This window comes from Nelusetta ayraudi, unplaced genomic scaffold, assembly GCF_046127955.1.
Source record: "Nelusetta ayraudi isolate G7.1 ecotype Tasmania unplaced genomic scaffold, CSIRO-AGI_Nayr_v1 ptg000042l, whole genome shotgun sequence".
Lineage (NCBI taxonomy): Eukaryota > Metazoa > Chordata > Actinopteri > Tetraodontiformes > Monacanthidae > Nelusetta > Nelusetta ayraudi.
The window spans coordinates 11,680,591-11,696,744 of record NW_027466092.1 but is presented as its reverse complement, the minus strand read 5'-3'; the positions used below and the strand labels follow the sequence as shown (position 1 = coordinate 11,696,744).

The following is a 16,154-nucleotide window of genomic DNA, read 5'->3' as shown; positions in this document are numbered from 1 at the left end:
AAAATGTCAAGAAATTATTAAAAATAATGATTAAATTAAATTAGCCAAATGAATTAAGTGATGTGAGAGGAGGAAAGGAGGCAGAATTGAATAACTAAACTTAATATTACAACATAGAAAACTGAGTGAACTTTGCGTCAAAGCAATGAACATTCTGAAGTCCAAGCTACTAAAACAAAGGAAAAGAAAATTCATGAACAATTTTATTATTATTATTATTATTATTATTATTATTATTATTATTATTATTATTATTATTATCATTATTATTATTTGTTAGTGTAATTTAAATCATACCATCAATGCCGTTGTTCCTGATGGGCCACATTTTCTGGGAAGCTCATTGTAAATCTGCCGAGCTTGATTGCTTGAAGTGGTTTCCATTGTTGATTCACTGCAAGACGAAGCAGGGCTTTGATTCCTCTTCTAGTCTCTGCCTTGTGTTGGAGTTCTTCACTTGATCTTCCTCCTGCTGTCCAAACACGCCAGCGTTGCTCTGGTCTCATGATACTTGTGCCTGACATGTTTGGTGCACTTGCTGAGTAACTGACGGTCCCCCTGCATGAAGGTAAGACCTTCAGGTTTTTGCCACGGCTTGTTGCCGCCCTGGATGTTGCTGCTCCAAAAACAGGAAGTGCGGTTTCCTCTGGATTGAAGCGGCATGTCAGGCCTCGGTCTCGCTTCCCACCCAACTGTGACATGCACTTATAGGAATTCACTTTTATTAAAAATGATGGATGGCAGCCTCTGCCCATATTCTGCTGCGCCCCCCCCCCGCATGCCGCTCCCAGCGGCCAAGATTGTTATGTCTGCGCAGCTTTTTCATCCCCCACAAAGCCCTTCAAGTTTTCTGGCTTGGACGCAGAGAACATGACACACGAAAACAAAAGGAAAAGAGCCAAGATCTAGTTAAGAAAAAAAAAAAAAAAAAAAAAAGTGTAGCTCCAGCATGAAGCCGGTGAGGTGTTTTACTGGCCCGGGGTTGCGACTGTCGAGTGGCATCTGTCATCAGAGCATGCCCTCCTCCACGCCAAGGTGGGTTTATTTGGTTTGATACGTGGTGCGCTGCCCATATTTTCACAGGTGCCTGTGTTGTTGAACCAAGAGCTTGATTCCTGCTTTCCCTGGCAGACACAAGGCCCCGCTTGTCCAGAACTTCCTCTGCTGGATGGGGGGGGTTGGGGAGGCATGGCGATTCCCCCGGGAAGAGTTTTCCCATGGAAGTGTGTCCTCTCTTAAAGCCCTCCAAAGCCTCTCTCATATCAGGAAGTGCGCTCGCGTACGTAATCCCAAATGCATCGGGGTCGATTCTCGGTACAAGGACCTGCACCTGAGGGTCGACTACGGCGGCAGACTTGGACTGATATTTTTAATATTTTGTTTATTATAACCTTGGTGAATAATGAGACCTCGCCTGGCATCAAAGAAGAGCCACATTACAAAAGCAGCTGCAGATGGCGCTCTTTGCTCCCCGACAGGTTGCGGAGCAAGTAGCCGTAGCTTATTAAGGACATTGAGAGGTTGGGGAATAATCATCCAGGAGACTGTCATTAGCTGCAACACAAACAATGGCCAGTACCTTCCTGACAGATTCATGTTCTGCATGGCTGGCAGCAGAGTTGTCTCATTTTTTTTTTTTTGATCCCTTCCTCCTTTACTCCCATAAACCCACACATATGGCCAATTAGTTCCGCAATCCAACCCTGCCAGTCAACCCCAGACTTTTTTTTTTTTTTTCTTTTTCAAAATCAGTGTACGCTACAAACTCAATGTCTGTCCTGCAGAGGCCCAGTTCCACCAAAGCCCTGACTTGTTAATAATAATCCATCTACCGGTTCGGAAATCCATCACCTCGGAGGAACACTCTGTTACTTCTGGGCTCTTTCCCGAAAACTTTATGGCAATGACTCAGATTGTCAGACGTAATTTTGGCTCAACGGTCCGAGCCGCAGTTGGCTGAGGCCGTCTCAACCAATCATGAGCCGCATACTCAGGTGAGGAATCGTGCACAAAAAGCAACATTGAAGAATAAAAACGAAAAAAGTCAGCAATTTTGACCATCAGAGAGCAAACGAAGTGAAAGATTGTCTGTCACATGAGGGATATGAACAGTTTCACTGATTCGCTAGGTCATTATATTTGTGTGTGTGTGTGTGTTTGTGTGTATGTGTGTGGGGGGGATTGAAAGTCATTCAAGACTCATCAATTTTGAAGTTTTTTCTGGCAAATATCACTAAATGTCACAGTCATCAGTAACTGTGCCAATTGCTTCCATATAATACGGAATCTACCTTTCTTCCAGTCATACTGGAGTGAGCCGTTTCACTGGGCTGACTCGTTCATTCTCTTCTGATCCATGTGGTGAATCATTGAAAGACATGTGAGCCAGGCTCCAAAGCTCATAAACCTGATGATGATGATGATCATCATCTGGCATCCAACAAACTTTCCTCATCCCGTTCACTGTCATTAAGCCCCTGTAGCTCTCAGATGTTGGTGGTTATGTTTTCTAGCAAAAACTCTTTCCAAACTTTATAGTGCACTGACTGCAGGAAATTATTTTTGTGGAAATATATTTTCTGAGGCTCGCTCTTCACTTCTTGCCAATATCTCAGTAAATGGTTTGGTTGGGTACTAGCGGTGGCGGCAAAACTTAAATCAATTAAAGCTGAAATTTGTTCTGAGCAGCATTTCAATACACACCTACCCCTAGAATTAACTCAGAAGATTTGCCTCCTTTTCTGGGAGAAAGTGAGACCAACTTGCCATCATGAGACAATATAAAACCATCAGAAGTTTGAGGAAGAGGCAACAGCGGCTCTGCAGCGCAGCGAGACTTGGTGATCTGGCAGCGTAAAGGTGGCAGCGCATGGGTTTATTAAGGCCGCAGTCAAGGTGATGAGCTGCAGCTGACGGCGCTGCCCTGAGTCCAGCACACCTGGAGGTGATCTCACACACACACACACACACACACACACACAAACACACACACACACACACACACACACACACGCACACACGCGTGGCCAGACAGGTAGAGGGAAACTCCTCAGGAGACACAGATGTTTCCGGGGACAAATATAACGTAGAACTATGTTCAGTATAACAGGAGGCTGAGGTGCGACATAATGAGGCCGGCTTGTTAAACTCCAGACTGTTCACATCACTTTTACTGTACATACACACTTTTAAAACAGGAACACACACAGTCCCTCGGACAAACACACACACACACACACACACACACACACACACACACACGTACTGGGTATATTACCAACAGGGGAATATTGTCTTTCAATATTCAAGTGTGGACTGAAAGGTCTGATTATTGATGAAAATAAAAACACTTTCCTTACAAAATTACTTTGAATGTGATTTATTTATTTATTTACAAATAATTTGCTAAGAGTGGACTTGAACCTCTGAAAAACTACAGCGCAACTCTACAATTACCTAATCGTGCTCTCTCTCTCTCTCTCTCTCTCTCTCTCTCTCTCTGCCTTTCTCTCACACACACATTGACATGCAAGATAGGCCTGCATGCAAGAGGAGAAAACAAGTTTCTTTTGTTGCATGACATCACTGAGCGAAAGTCGTTTTGCAACTCAACATTTCATATCGACCAGATATCTCGACCGCTGCTGTGGCATCTGTTCCTCAAGCCGCTCTCTCATCTTCACCCTCTCTCTATCCAGATAAGGAGCATCCAACCTCAGTCAGGTTATGTCACACAGTAGCAATCAGTGCCAGGTCGAGCCGGCAAATTAGGTCGGTTGGCGGCAACCAGGAAAGCAGCACAGAGTCTTGGGGGTGGGGGGGCTGGAGCTAAACGCCAGCAGATGCAACCTGAAGCGGAGGATCCGCTGCTGCGTAGCCTGAGGTGTAAGAGCTGGAAGAATGTCTGAGCCCGAAGGGAAGTGCAGCGTCCAACTAAATCTGGTCTCATGTTCAGGGAGAATTAAAAGGCAGCGGGATGCTGCCTGGAAAAATGAGGACAGAAAAGCTGAAAGCAATAAATAAGGTCAGAAACGTTTATTTATTTATTTATTTATTTTTTTGCTTCTGTCTGTTCATTTATCATCTATAAGTTTCCATCCCTCCAAAAAATGACTAATTTTTTTTCTACTTAAATTACAGCTTCTCTCATAGTTCACCAATAAATTATTCATGTTTATTCAAAAGTTCTCCTGGTGCAACTGATGTCCAGTTCAACACAGATTCCCCTCAAATGGAAAATTAAAACAAATGTATCTGTCATCGTTTGTAAAATGTGAAAGTGCAGGATTTCTCCAGTCTAATGATTCAAAATACGTTTCTTTAATAAAATGTGGGGCACATTGCGCGCGGTTTCACAACTGTTTTTTCCCCTTCTTCTTCTGATCATAAAATGTAAGTTGGCTTCAATTCTCAATGTTAGGTTCAAGTTGTGAACTTGAATTCTTCTCTTCATCTGTCATCCAGTGTAGCTACATTGTAAAATAGCTTCAAAACCATAATTTTATGGTTCATCTCTTTGGAAAAAATAGAATAAAATCAAAGTCAGAAATACTTTCTGAATACACACACACACACACACACACAAAAAAAGTGCAACACAATCAGGTGAAAGATTCTGGGCCACAAATACTGGCAAATTTATTTTACCCCCTGCGCATATACATCATTAAACATCTTTTCCTAACAGTGTACTGAAAGTTTTTCTCAGCTCTCAGGGGAGGATCGTAACTTTAAAAGAAATACTGTAATAGTCAGCTAATGCAAAATGTATTAGACCAATTTATATTTATCCTTTGCACACAATCCGCTTTTTGTATACACGGGCAGTGGACACGCACACACATACGTGCGCGTGCACACACATTCCTCTAATGTTACAGGCTTTGAAGAGGCAGACTCATCCCCATTTTCAACAGCACCCAATCAAACACAGAACTGCAGGGCGGATTAGGAGCTGGCTTACGCCGCACAATGCTCCTATCAGGGACCACACTGGTTTTAAATTACCCCCTCCCATTCCTTAATCATTTTCTATCACTCACTGGCCCAATAAAGTTGGGTTCCTCCAATAAAGGGGAGCGACAACAAAGAAAGGAACACTGGATACCAGTTTTCTGCAGCCGTCCCCTTTGCGATTGCCGACGCCGTGGCTGAAAAAACAACAGGGGACGGCTCCCCAGACAGCAAAGCCCCCCCGCCCCCCTCCCCAGGATGGAAGCTCAGTGGGAAAAGATGGAGAGATTGAAGGATGACAAATGAAGGAGGGGGACGGAGGGAGGTGTGATCGCCGTCACGCATGTTGTCAGCTCCGGAGGGAGTGGCGTGTCTTCAAACGACAGCTGGTTTCACTCAGAGGGAAGACACGCAGCCCGGAGATCAGGCCTTCACCTCTGAATATTTATGCTCTGGGTCCACACAGATTTCTCGCCACATTTTTTTGCGGTTTTCCACGGGGGTGTGGGGCGGAGTGGCAGGAGGGCGGGTGGCTGGAAAGGGGTGGTGTTAGCACTTGCTGACCCGTGCGCACCGCGGACACATTTCTGAAGATATTGACACGTGAATCTGCAGGGAAACAAGTCTTTATTAAAATGGTAAGTGGCCAATATGGTGAAATGCAAAGAGGTGCATAAAAGCAGTGAGAATATAACACACACACATACACACACAATGTGCCGCCTCCCCTTCCCACCAGACCCCATATGGGGGGAAAAATACCATTATTGGGCTTTGAAGCACAGTGGTAATGAGGCTCCATTTAAAGCCAATGAAGCTGCTTTGGCAGCTTATGAAAGGGCGATTAGTAAGCCCCCACCGTCTGCCGCTGGTGTGTGTTGGACTGGATATATGTGAGAGTGAGTAGGCAAGGTGGCAAGAATGCCAGTTTATTGCTTTGGCTGCTTCGATTTGAAAAGCACTTAGCAGAATCTCCAGATCCCTGCAAACACTGAGGAGGTTCTCCATTACAAGGGGAACCACTGTGGAGAATTGATGAGATTCGGTGGCCAAGAGCTGGATTTCTGAAGGTATAAATGTTGATAATTCCTTAATCACATTCTAGTTCAGTAAGATGGGTTTCTTCAATGACAAGAGACCACGGACAGTTGAATTTTGTGCAACAACGGTCCTACAGTACTAATAGTAGTAACTACTAATAGGTGGAGTTATTAAGGAATGAATGGGGCTAAAGACAAAGACAACAGGCGGCTCTACTTACCAGAGTTTATCGGGGCAAAGTATAGGGAAGCGGTTGCTTCTCAAACGCATGCACAACAGTCTTACAACAGAGGAGCAAAGAACAAGAAGCTGGGTTTTTGGTTGCAGGTGTGCTTTCAGAAAAGCGCAAGAATCTGGTTTGAATCTGTGCCAATGTTGATTTACAGCCACAGAACCAGAAAAGTCGTCCTTAATGTCCTTTCAAAGTGCAGCGGGAACCGACTGCTGAGGAAAACTCCAGGGGTGCAAATATACAGACAGACCAAGCTGAAAAGTAAATGTCATAAATGTTCCCAAATAAGAGGCCACAGCTTTGAGGATAAATTAGAGAATTAATACAAACACACAACGACAATTTGAGGGTCATCATTTAAAAAAAGACTTCAACAGCCTCCATAACATCCCAGAGTTCCCAGTTCTCCTTGGCCCCAGACTCTCCAACTGCAAACCTAAATATTTATCATTTACATTCTGGTGTGACTCTGTGCCAAAAGTCAGCCAGATGATGCAACAACGCCCGAGTGTCGCCCGTGTTTGAGGGCGGGGTATTTTTATTCAGCCACGCCGTCCACATCTGTTATTTCTTAGGGCTGGGAGGGTAGGTTTTAGTAGGTTAAGCCAGTGGTTGACGTGACGAAAAAAAGCAAATAGCAGCTTTGGCAGCACGCTGGACATTTCTGTGACCTGAGATCATCCCAAGGACCAAAGTGAGTGCATTATTGGGCCCTTGACTTTTTGCAATATTACAGCGCTGTCACAGACACTTAGTGAGAAGGACGAGGAGATAAAGTTGAAGGTGGAAGGGCATAAATACAGCGATACTTACCAAATAAGAACAGAAAGACATCTTGAAATATTCTTGTCTAGCAAGAAAATGACATCCTGACCACTTGTACTTCCCACTGAACCAGTTTCTGAACCACAGGGACCAGGCAGGAAGAGGAAGTTGATGCCAGGTCAGAGCTGGATGGATCAGATGTGAATGCCGAAATGTCACTCAACCTGAAAAAATAAAAAGAGCATCATCAACTGCTCTTCGAATAAGTGTTGAGTAGGATGGAATTAAAAATGGACTTGCTGACGTTTTACTGTTACTGGTTCAGTTCTAGCGACGGTTTATTTATGTATTGACGGCTCTCAGCACCATTAAAGCGTTGCCGCCTGGGGCTCTAAACCGTTTGTAGAACTGAAGAAGACTTTTGGATGAAAGATGAAACATCTTCAAGAAAATAAGACCAAATAAGACCAAAGCCCAATCGCTGCAACTCAACATCAACAACAAACTCTTTTCAAATTGATCAAGATTCCCAATATCTTCCTTTCTTTTTCTCACTAACAACAAGCAAAATACAAGTTGATTTTCCCTGATGGTTATATTTATTCCCTGTTTTGTAACATGTTTATCTTGGTGCATAACAGGTTTTTCACAATGGAAATGTTTTGTTTTGCTTTACATGGTGTTTCTCACCATTTCGATTTTGAGTTTTCTATAGAGGTAACTGCCACAGGTGGATTATGTGCAACCAGTGCTGCCCATCACACAAATAGCAAAGCTTGAGCAGTCAGCAATCTGTTTAAACAGCAGTCACAACTCTAATTGGTTTGTTGAAAGGAGGGCTTTATCCAATCACCTCCCAAACACAGTCTTTCCATTCTCCAAAGCGCTTTCCACGGCAAAGAAATAGGGAATGTTGAGGACATCCATCCTGGACGTGCACAGCGTCGGGATGCAGTTTGGGCGCGCTTGAGCGCCTCAAGACAATCTTGGCAACCTCTGCTCACAAAGCTCCCGATGGCTGTTCCCGGGGAGAGCCTTGATAAATGGTCATCTTCCTGTAATTTACCTTCAGGACGATGGATGAAGCCTCTCTGTTTGGTTAAGGGGCGGGGAGACGTGGAGGACGACGAGCGTAAGGTGAGAGATGGCGGGAGATGGAGGCTGAGGGGTTTCCTGCATCGGACCCTCGACCAGAGTCTGGTTTCCTTGGAGGTGAGCGGCACATTCAAGTGTGTGTGTGTGTGTGTGTGTGTGAGAGAGAGACAGAGAGAGAGAGAGAGGGAGAGTGTGTACGCCTCACTGTTTATTTACAGAGCTCCGGCTCTTGCGCTGTTCGTAGAGGCTGGGAACGGCGCTAGCCAGGGTCTCGCCCTTCTGAGTGGAAACATGCCAGAGCAGCGCCCACCGTATATTTGCACTCTCTCGTCGAAAACACACACACACACACACATACACGCACACACACACCTGAGATTCTGATAAAATTCCCACAGCACCAGGCTAATGACCACTGTGAAAGCAAAGACGATCAACACAACAAACGGCTCATTAACTAATAATTTATTTTCTTATCATTTAGATTAAAAAGTCAGTGGTTCATTGCCTCGGAGGAAAAATGTACAAGGAAGACTTTGATATCATAAAAGCGAAGAGCAAGACTTGAACTGAGGGTGATTGGGCCATTTTTTTTATGTGACTAAAGCATTTTTTTCCACCACTGCCAGAACTGTATTAGTACAGAGAGTTTTGGGTCATGGTGTCAATCGCCGTCTGGATCTTTACGAGGAAAATCAGAGGTGTCCCATCGGCCCGTGTCACTTTTTTTTTTTCTCACTCTTCAAAGTCATCCACAAATGAGTCTGGAAAAGATGTTAAAAAAAAGGAATACATTCTGTGTAACATCTGAACCACATCTTCTAGTCGTGATCACAAGAGCATATGTTTCTGGTTTTCTACATCCATATAACATCATCTGGTTTTGCACATCCATACACGTGAGTCATCCCAAGGCCGAGTGACGCGTTATGACAAAGACAAACATGAATGGCGGAGGGCAGTTCAGTACATATTTACAACCTCATATAAAAAAAAAAATCAAAAGCAAATAAAAACATGTCAAGACTAGTTAAACAAGATGGAGGCGGTGGAAGGAGGGGGAAATGAAAACTCAGTGAGAAGAAAAAGGATTTGAGGCTTCTTCATCAGAGGACGAGCAGAAAATAATTGACAGGCGGACTCGAGAGCGGGAATCGTCGTCGTCCCGAAAAAGTTGCTACGTGAGAAGCTCATTTGCACGTGACTTGTTAACTTGGGCCGGTGCAGTTATACACGTCCACACCTGTGAATGCTCTAAATGCTATTGGGATGGAGGTGGGGTGGGGGCAGGGTGGGGTTTGGCCTCAGTTCCAATGCCAAGCTGCCTGGCCTTGTTAAAGGAAAACAACAGGACGGCGCTCGGTGTGAAGCTCAGTAAATAGTTTTCACAAGACGACGCTCCCACCGCCTCAAAATCACATCTGGCTGCTTTCTCATACAACTCGACTCATTCTCACTGCGGCAATGTTCGGGGTGGTCACTCAACACTGGAGGGCACACAGCCGATAGAGAGGAACCTGGTGCCAGACTTGGCTGGATGCCCACGACACGGTGCAAATGCCCCAATTCTGATACGCTTCAGATGATCTCCTTCACAAGTGGGGAAAAAACTGATATGATTTGGAGGCGATCCTGCTCTTCTCGGGCCTTTAAGAACTCCTGATGCAGGCATTGAAGTTGTTTCACACAACCTGACCCAATTCAACGTTCCCCGAACCAAACAGTCGGCCGGTCCTGTCTGGCTCACGCTGACCACGGTCAGCGTGCCGCTCAAATCCGTCCCTGGAACAATCCAAAGGACAACAATTACACACACATACCATTCCAGCCAAACCTAAAACACTTCCAAAACTGTCATTTTTCAGTGTGATTTTCATTCTCCAGATCTGCAACCACCCACCAGGGACACAGCTTCTGGCCCTGCAGCTGGATGCTACTCAGAATGTTAATTCTCTTGACAGGCAGCAGCTGATTTTCTTTTTATGGGTCATTCTCTTAACGTGTGTGTATGCTGGTTCCTTCAACTGAAAGCAACGACTGAGCAGGTGTGAATGCAGACATCGGATACAGGTCACTTTTAAAAGTAGTTTTACAAAAATGTATTCAAAATTCAGAGAGGGCCATGTAGACCTGTGATGAAGACCCAAATCTACCCTTTCTGTTCACAAATCTGGACTCCAGACACAAGGTGTGGCCTCAATGCTTGCTGGGTTCTCAAAGAGCTGATTGCCAGAGAGGCTTCATGGTTGGGCAATTCAAACAACCACTGGGTCTCCATGGTCACCTGACAGGGTAAGATTGCAGCTGTGGATCGAGCACCACCTGTCGCTTGGGGCACTGAACAGTCAGCGAGTCAATTAAGTGAGTTAATTGGTTGATATAGATCTCTAGCAAACAGCAGCATATTTACCCCTCTGTTTCAGGACCCCTACCATATAAAGTGTCAGCATCCTGCTGTCGGACCTCCCACTTGTTTGGAAGGAAACAATGAAGCTGCTGTGAGCTGGTCTCAGATTCTGTATTTTGAAACATGTTTGTGAAAAAGTGGATCAAAGGATGGACTTTTGGACTTATTTCTGGGGAGTTCACTGACTGGCTGGAGACTGTTAAAAATATTGGAAAAAAGAACACTTCAAATGTGGTTAAATGAATAATTGTTTCAATGTGAGTGCTTTGGGTGCCTTGAAAAGCACATTATGAATCCAAGCCATCATTGTTCCTGTTAATATTTCACATTATTTTGGGATATTTGGTTCTGCGGTTGTTTTGAACATTAGATTTACATAATGCCATCGTCCAAATTCCCGCTTTTGTCCACAACTCTGTAGCGAGACGACGCTAAAGATCTTTTAATGTTTTTTTTGTTTCTGATTAGAAAACCTAGATGTTGATTAAAGAGACAGAGACAGATTGGACCCTGTTCACAGATAGGTCCAATCAGGTTCATCAGGTGGCGCGATGTTCACAAGGCGTTACGTTCGGAACCCTGCACCTGTGCGAGACAACTCCTCACAGCTCGATGTACATCCTCAGAGGACGTGATAACTTCACCAGTAGAACAGTGGCAGCCTGGTTTTGCGCCACCGCCGATCTAGAACACTGAACACGGCATGCAAAACAGGTTCAGAGTTCAGGGCAGGGGTGGCGGCCGACGGCTAAGAGGAGAGCAGAGGAAAAGACATTTTCTGGACGGTGGACAAACCAAACATACCACCATAGCCAGAGGAAAGTAACCACTGCCTCGCATGACAGGCCTTGTCGGCACACACGCCGCCACCCCGGCTTGATGTGCGCCTCAAAAACCGTGTGTTTATCTTCGACTCTCTTTAAATAAATTGAAATGAGCTTTGCAAAATGAAATAACAGCAAACGGCAGATAGAAACCTTGACAGCAACCAGATGGATCTCCGCGGTTTTTGCTCGGTCTCGACTTCCACCGTCTCCAAATTGAATTGGAAAGCCGACTGCGCTTGTTTGGCAGCGGATGACAGGGACTGCGTTAGGAGCGGGGCCACGCAGGAGGAAGACGACTTGGGCAGTTTTGCCTTTGGAATTTTCAACAGCCTCATTGGTTTTCGTTAGTTAGTCTTGCTCTGCTCACTCTGAGATTTTGATGGACCCAGGGGGGAAAAAAACAAACAAAAACAAAACAAAACAAAAAGAAAACAAAAAACCACAAACATGCAAACACAACATAGCACATGAGGAACGAAATATGATCTTCTCGTGTCATAATACAATCAGCGCGCAGTTAAAAAAACTTTCCAGCCTCGTTCGCTTTGTCGAAAAATGCCGGAGGTTGAAAAAACACAAAGATATTGTTTATCCGACTCGGTTTTGTCTTTTTTTCTTTTTCTTTTTGTACTGCATGAAAAGGAAACTCTCGTTTCAAATCTCTTACTTTGGCAGACAAAGGGTCTGCCAGTCATTAGACAAATCAGGAAAAGGTTCAGACGTTTTAAATACAAAGAGACGACACTGGCCACACAGCGACATCTGAACGGCCGCTACCGGGAGGAGCGCTCGTCTGCGGAGCCCAAAGTCTCCCTGGAAATAATATTGTTTGGATTTTCCAGCCATTCGTCCGCACTGCTCAATCTTCAGTAACAATGGATGAGCCCCGAAGACGACACATGACTTCAGAAATCATTCGTACAAAGGATCAAACGATTATGATGTGTCGCCCCCCTGAGGACTGGAGTGTGACTTGCACATGCCTTAAGGTTGCTTTTTGCCTTAAAATGCAACCGAAAACAATAAAAAAAAAAAAAAAAAAAATTAAGGATATGGCTGGGATATGGATGCATGAGATAACACATAGGATATAAATTCTATATGAGCACTGGCTTTAAATATGTATATAACAGGCTACACAAGCAGTCTTTTCTTTCTTCTTTTTCTTTGTCCTGTGAGGGCTGCACGTTGGTGGCGAGACAGCAGTGGTGTTTGAAACTGAGGTTTGCTGCGAAGGGGTCGGCGGGGGGGAAACAGTCCCTTCGGAGAGTGAGCCCTTGGTTCGACGAGGGACGAGAGTTTCACAGTGATGGCTGCCTGTCGGAGCCACTGCAGAGAGGCCACGTCGTCCGCGGCCGTCGCGCCACCAGTGCTTTTTTTCAGCCCGTGCTCCATCCAGAGTTCAAAGTCTCAAAGTCAAAATGGAACGCGTGGGAAGGAGGCCGCCGGGATCGGTGGGTCGGCCTCTCCGCTGCCAAGCTAAAAATCCTAAGAGAGGTATGTGAAGCGTTCTCGCGTCAAACACAAAGAGGCGGGAAGAGCGGCATGATGGCTGGGGGACGGGGGTGGGGGTGGGGGTGGGGGTGGGGGGTTGTTGTTCATCGTCTGCTCTCTCTCTCTCTCTCTCTCTCTCTCTCTGGTGTGCACACTTCATACCCTTTTTAACGGTCCCTTTTTAAGGCAAACCAATTGGACGAAAAGACGTTCCGACAAAAAGAATCACGCAAAAAAAGGTAAAATAATTATACAATATACACACAACACGGTCCTTTAAAGAGGTGGTGGGGTGCATGCAGTCTTTCTACTGTGCAGCAGTGTTTTCGGGGGGTGGGTGGGTGTCGCATGAGGACGGGAGGGAGACCGACGGGGGAGGGGCTGACGGATGGGAGAGGTAGGGCCGCTTCCCCATCACGCTTTGCCGCACTTCCCCTTCTTCTCTTTGCGCTGGAACTTCCTCAGGCGCCGTGTCCATACGTCCCTCCACTGGATCACCAGGCTGTTCTTATCAGCCAGCAGGCCCACGCGCTCAGCCGCGCCTGCGCCTCCGGCCGCTGCTGCGCCGCCGCTGGAGGAGGCGACAGCCGCGGGGGGTCCCGCCCCCGGCCCCGCCCCCGGCCCCGTGCCGCCGTCGCTGCCGCCCATCACCAGGAAGCGTTTGCTCATCTGGATCTTGGGACACTTGCAGGCCAGGTCCTTCATGTGGACCCACAGGATGTTGTCGCCCCGCTTCAAGGGCTCGCCGCGACTCTTGTACACCGACACCACGTTCACAGAGAACTTGGCCCAGTCGCCCACCGTCTCCATGTCCAGCACGCTAACCTGGACCGCTGGGGACAAAGAAATAAAAAACAAAATCAAAGATCCCAAATCGGAGACAACTGTGAAATCACGATTAAAACACTGAATGACTTTCTCTTACCATAGTCCTTCTTGCAGTATTTCTTCATGTTGATCTTGAGATTGCCCTTGACTGGTTTACAGTAGGACTCACAATCTGGAAGGAAAAACAAGACTTGCTAAATGAGCTGTCAGGGCCACAGCTACACTAACACTCAAATTACACACTTAAAGGGACAGTTACACACTCGAAATCTGAATCCTTCTTTGTGACGTTTTAAGAGTGTTTCACACCATTTCATAGATCATTATGTGGTTCTCTTGCTGCGCGTAAATAGCAAAACACACAGCTGTAATGTTCAAGTTCTATGCGACTACAGACTCTAAACTGTTATATAGGGTGAAAACACCAATAAACACTCGACTGCATCAAAAAAATTAACATGTGTGTGCTCTCCTTTCTCTCTCTCTCTCTTTTATTCTTTCAGCTGTACTCATGTAGTAACAAGGCCATTAAACCTGCACTGTGTCGCTGACAGCATCGGAGGCTGAGAGGAAAACTGGAGCAGGTTGGATGACGGCAAGCCTGCTTTCTTTTTTCAGACCGTTAAAACATATCTTGGACAAAACAACACATCAAACCGCAGAGGCAGCCGGCGCTGGGAGGCAAGTGAAACATTCCAGAGTAGTAAAAGTGGACGTGACATGTTTTTCGGGGATCTTGAGCAAAGACAGAGCGCGGTGGACGCGGGTCATGGTTGGACGTGCGCTAATAGACCTTGGCTGCCAGCGTAATGACTGGGACCACACATTGGACGGGTGACCTTTGGTGACGACCCAAACGTGGAGCTGCCGGTGAAGAGGCGTCATAAGGACGAAGACGATCAAAAAAACAGTTTTTCTATTTATTTCTTTTTTTAGTGAAGGACCTGTCCCAAGTCTAATTTCATTGGTACTTTTACAGATATGTTTGGTAACTTGTACTTTTAGTTTTGATGGTCTTTTGCGAGCATTGTCTACTGACATGACTTTATAGCCACACATGACAGCACGCAGTGAGCAGTGATAGAACTAAATCAGCGCTAGTTTGAATATTTCTAGCAAGACTTTTGGCAAGTGGTCCAGCTAAATGGTTCATGGACTAGTTTTCATGACTTTACATTAAGGTGAATTTAGCGTCATCATCTGGCTAATTTCAATTCTTGCAGAGGCCATTCCGCAGAATAAGCCGTGGTAGAAAACTAATGGGATGGACTTTGTCTTCTGATTGGCTCTGCCTTTCCTCATACTTACAGCTCTTGGTTTGGCTTGTGTGACATCACCTGACAGTTGGCATATGCGGTTGCGGTTGGCCAACACACGGATGAGATGATTTTAAAATACCGTGTGGTTTCATCGATTTATTTGTTTATTTAATCCAGAAGCTGTAAAAATGTGCTCGTAAAAATACATAGAATACATGTGAACTAGAACTTGAGTACGCGCATGAGAGGCTTCGCTCGAGCGTGATCATAAAACATGTTTTCCATCTGGTGGAAGCGAATAGACAATTAAATCAACGTTTAAGATGAGGGGGGATATTGAGAGTGTGGTACTGCTGAATGTAAAGAATTTTGTTTTGTTTGTTGATGCTTTTTGTGGTAAGTGCTGGTATGGCGGTTGTGACATGAAAGAAACAAGGCTCTGCGTGTCATTAGAAATGCATTAAACGGAACTGGATAAATGGCACCAGACTATTTACTGTTGGAATTTCTAATCCACTTATATTAATTACAATACTTCCTGAAGAACAAAGTTAGGAGAGAAAAAAATATGTGTATATATTAGAATAAAAGACTGAGGCCGTCATGTCTGCAAATAGCTCTCGTAAGTTGCAGCCAGCAGACACGAGCAGCTGACCGTGGCCGCTCAAGCCGGAATGCCAGGCTCTGAAACTGGAAAACCACATGCCGCTAACTGGTCCGCTATCTGCGGTCAAGCCTCTTGTTGCCTTCAAAAGGGTAAAAAAAAAAAAACACATTCAAGTCAGGCCGCTTCCTGAAGCAAACCAAATAAAAATTGTTGGACATGAAAAGCCCCAATTAGAAAATGAAATGGTTGTGAGAGAGAAAAATCATGCTCCCCGGGGTTGCATGAGTGTGGGGTGTTACATCGCTCATTTCTGACGAATGGGGGAGGAGGGTCTGAGGGGAGGAAGGAGTGGTGGAAGGAGGGAAGAAACAGGGGACCAAGAAGCCCATAAAAATGTCCAGGAGGCTTGGCTGTATATCAGAGCGCTGGAGATTTTATTAGCCAGCGAAGGAGAGGAGAGAAGAGGAATGAGAGGGGAGAAAAGAGGGGAGCAGATGGCAGCTTCCAATAACCCCAAGACAGGATGACTGGAAAAAAACATGAATGAGGTGTAGATACTGCAGAGTTGCACATGTGAACGGACTTATGTGAGCGTGTGTGTTTCTCCAAGGCTGACGGTGAACATCGTAGCTTGCTTAAGGTTGTT

The 16,154-nt window shown here is 45.4% G+C and overlaps 1 protein-coding gene across 2 annotated transcripts in view; it reads right to left on the bottom strand.

Annotated features, from left to right (window-relative positions):
• Nucleotides 1–8,536: 8,536 nt before the first annotated feature.
• Nucleotides 8,537–16,154, bottom strand: part of ntn2 (netrin 2) — a 50,757-nt gene continuing 43,139 nt past the window's right edge. For both annotated transcript variants that reach the window (XM_076034426.1, XM_076034425.1), the window contains exons 6-7: nt 13,740–13,814; nt 8,537–13,647 (exon numbers count right to left, since the gene is read on the bottom strand). In XM_076034426.1, coding sequence (XP_075890541.1) covers nt 13,229–13,647; nt 13,740–13,814 — 494 coding nt within the window. In that variant the 3' untranslated portion in view covers nt 8,537–13,228. The remainder of the gene's footprint in view (nt 13,648–13,739; nt 13,815–16,154) is intronic.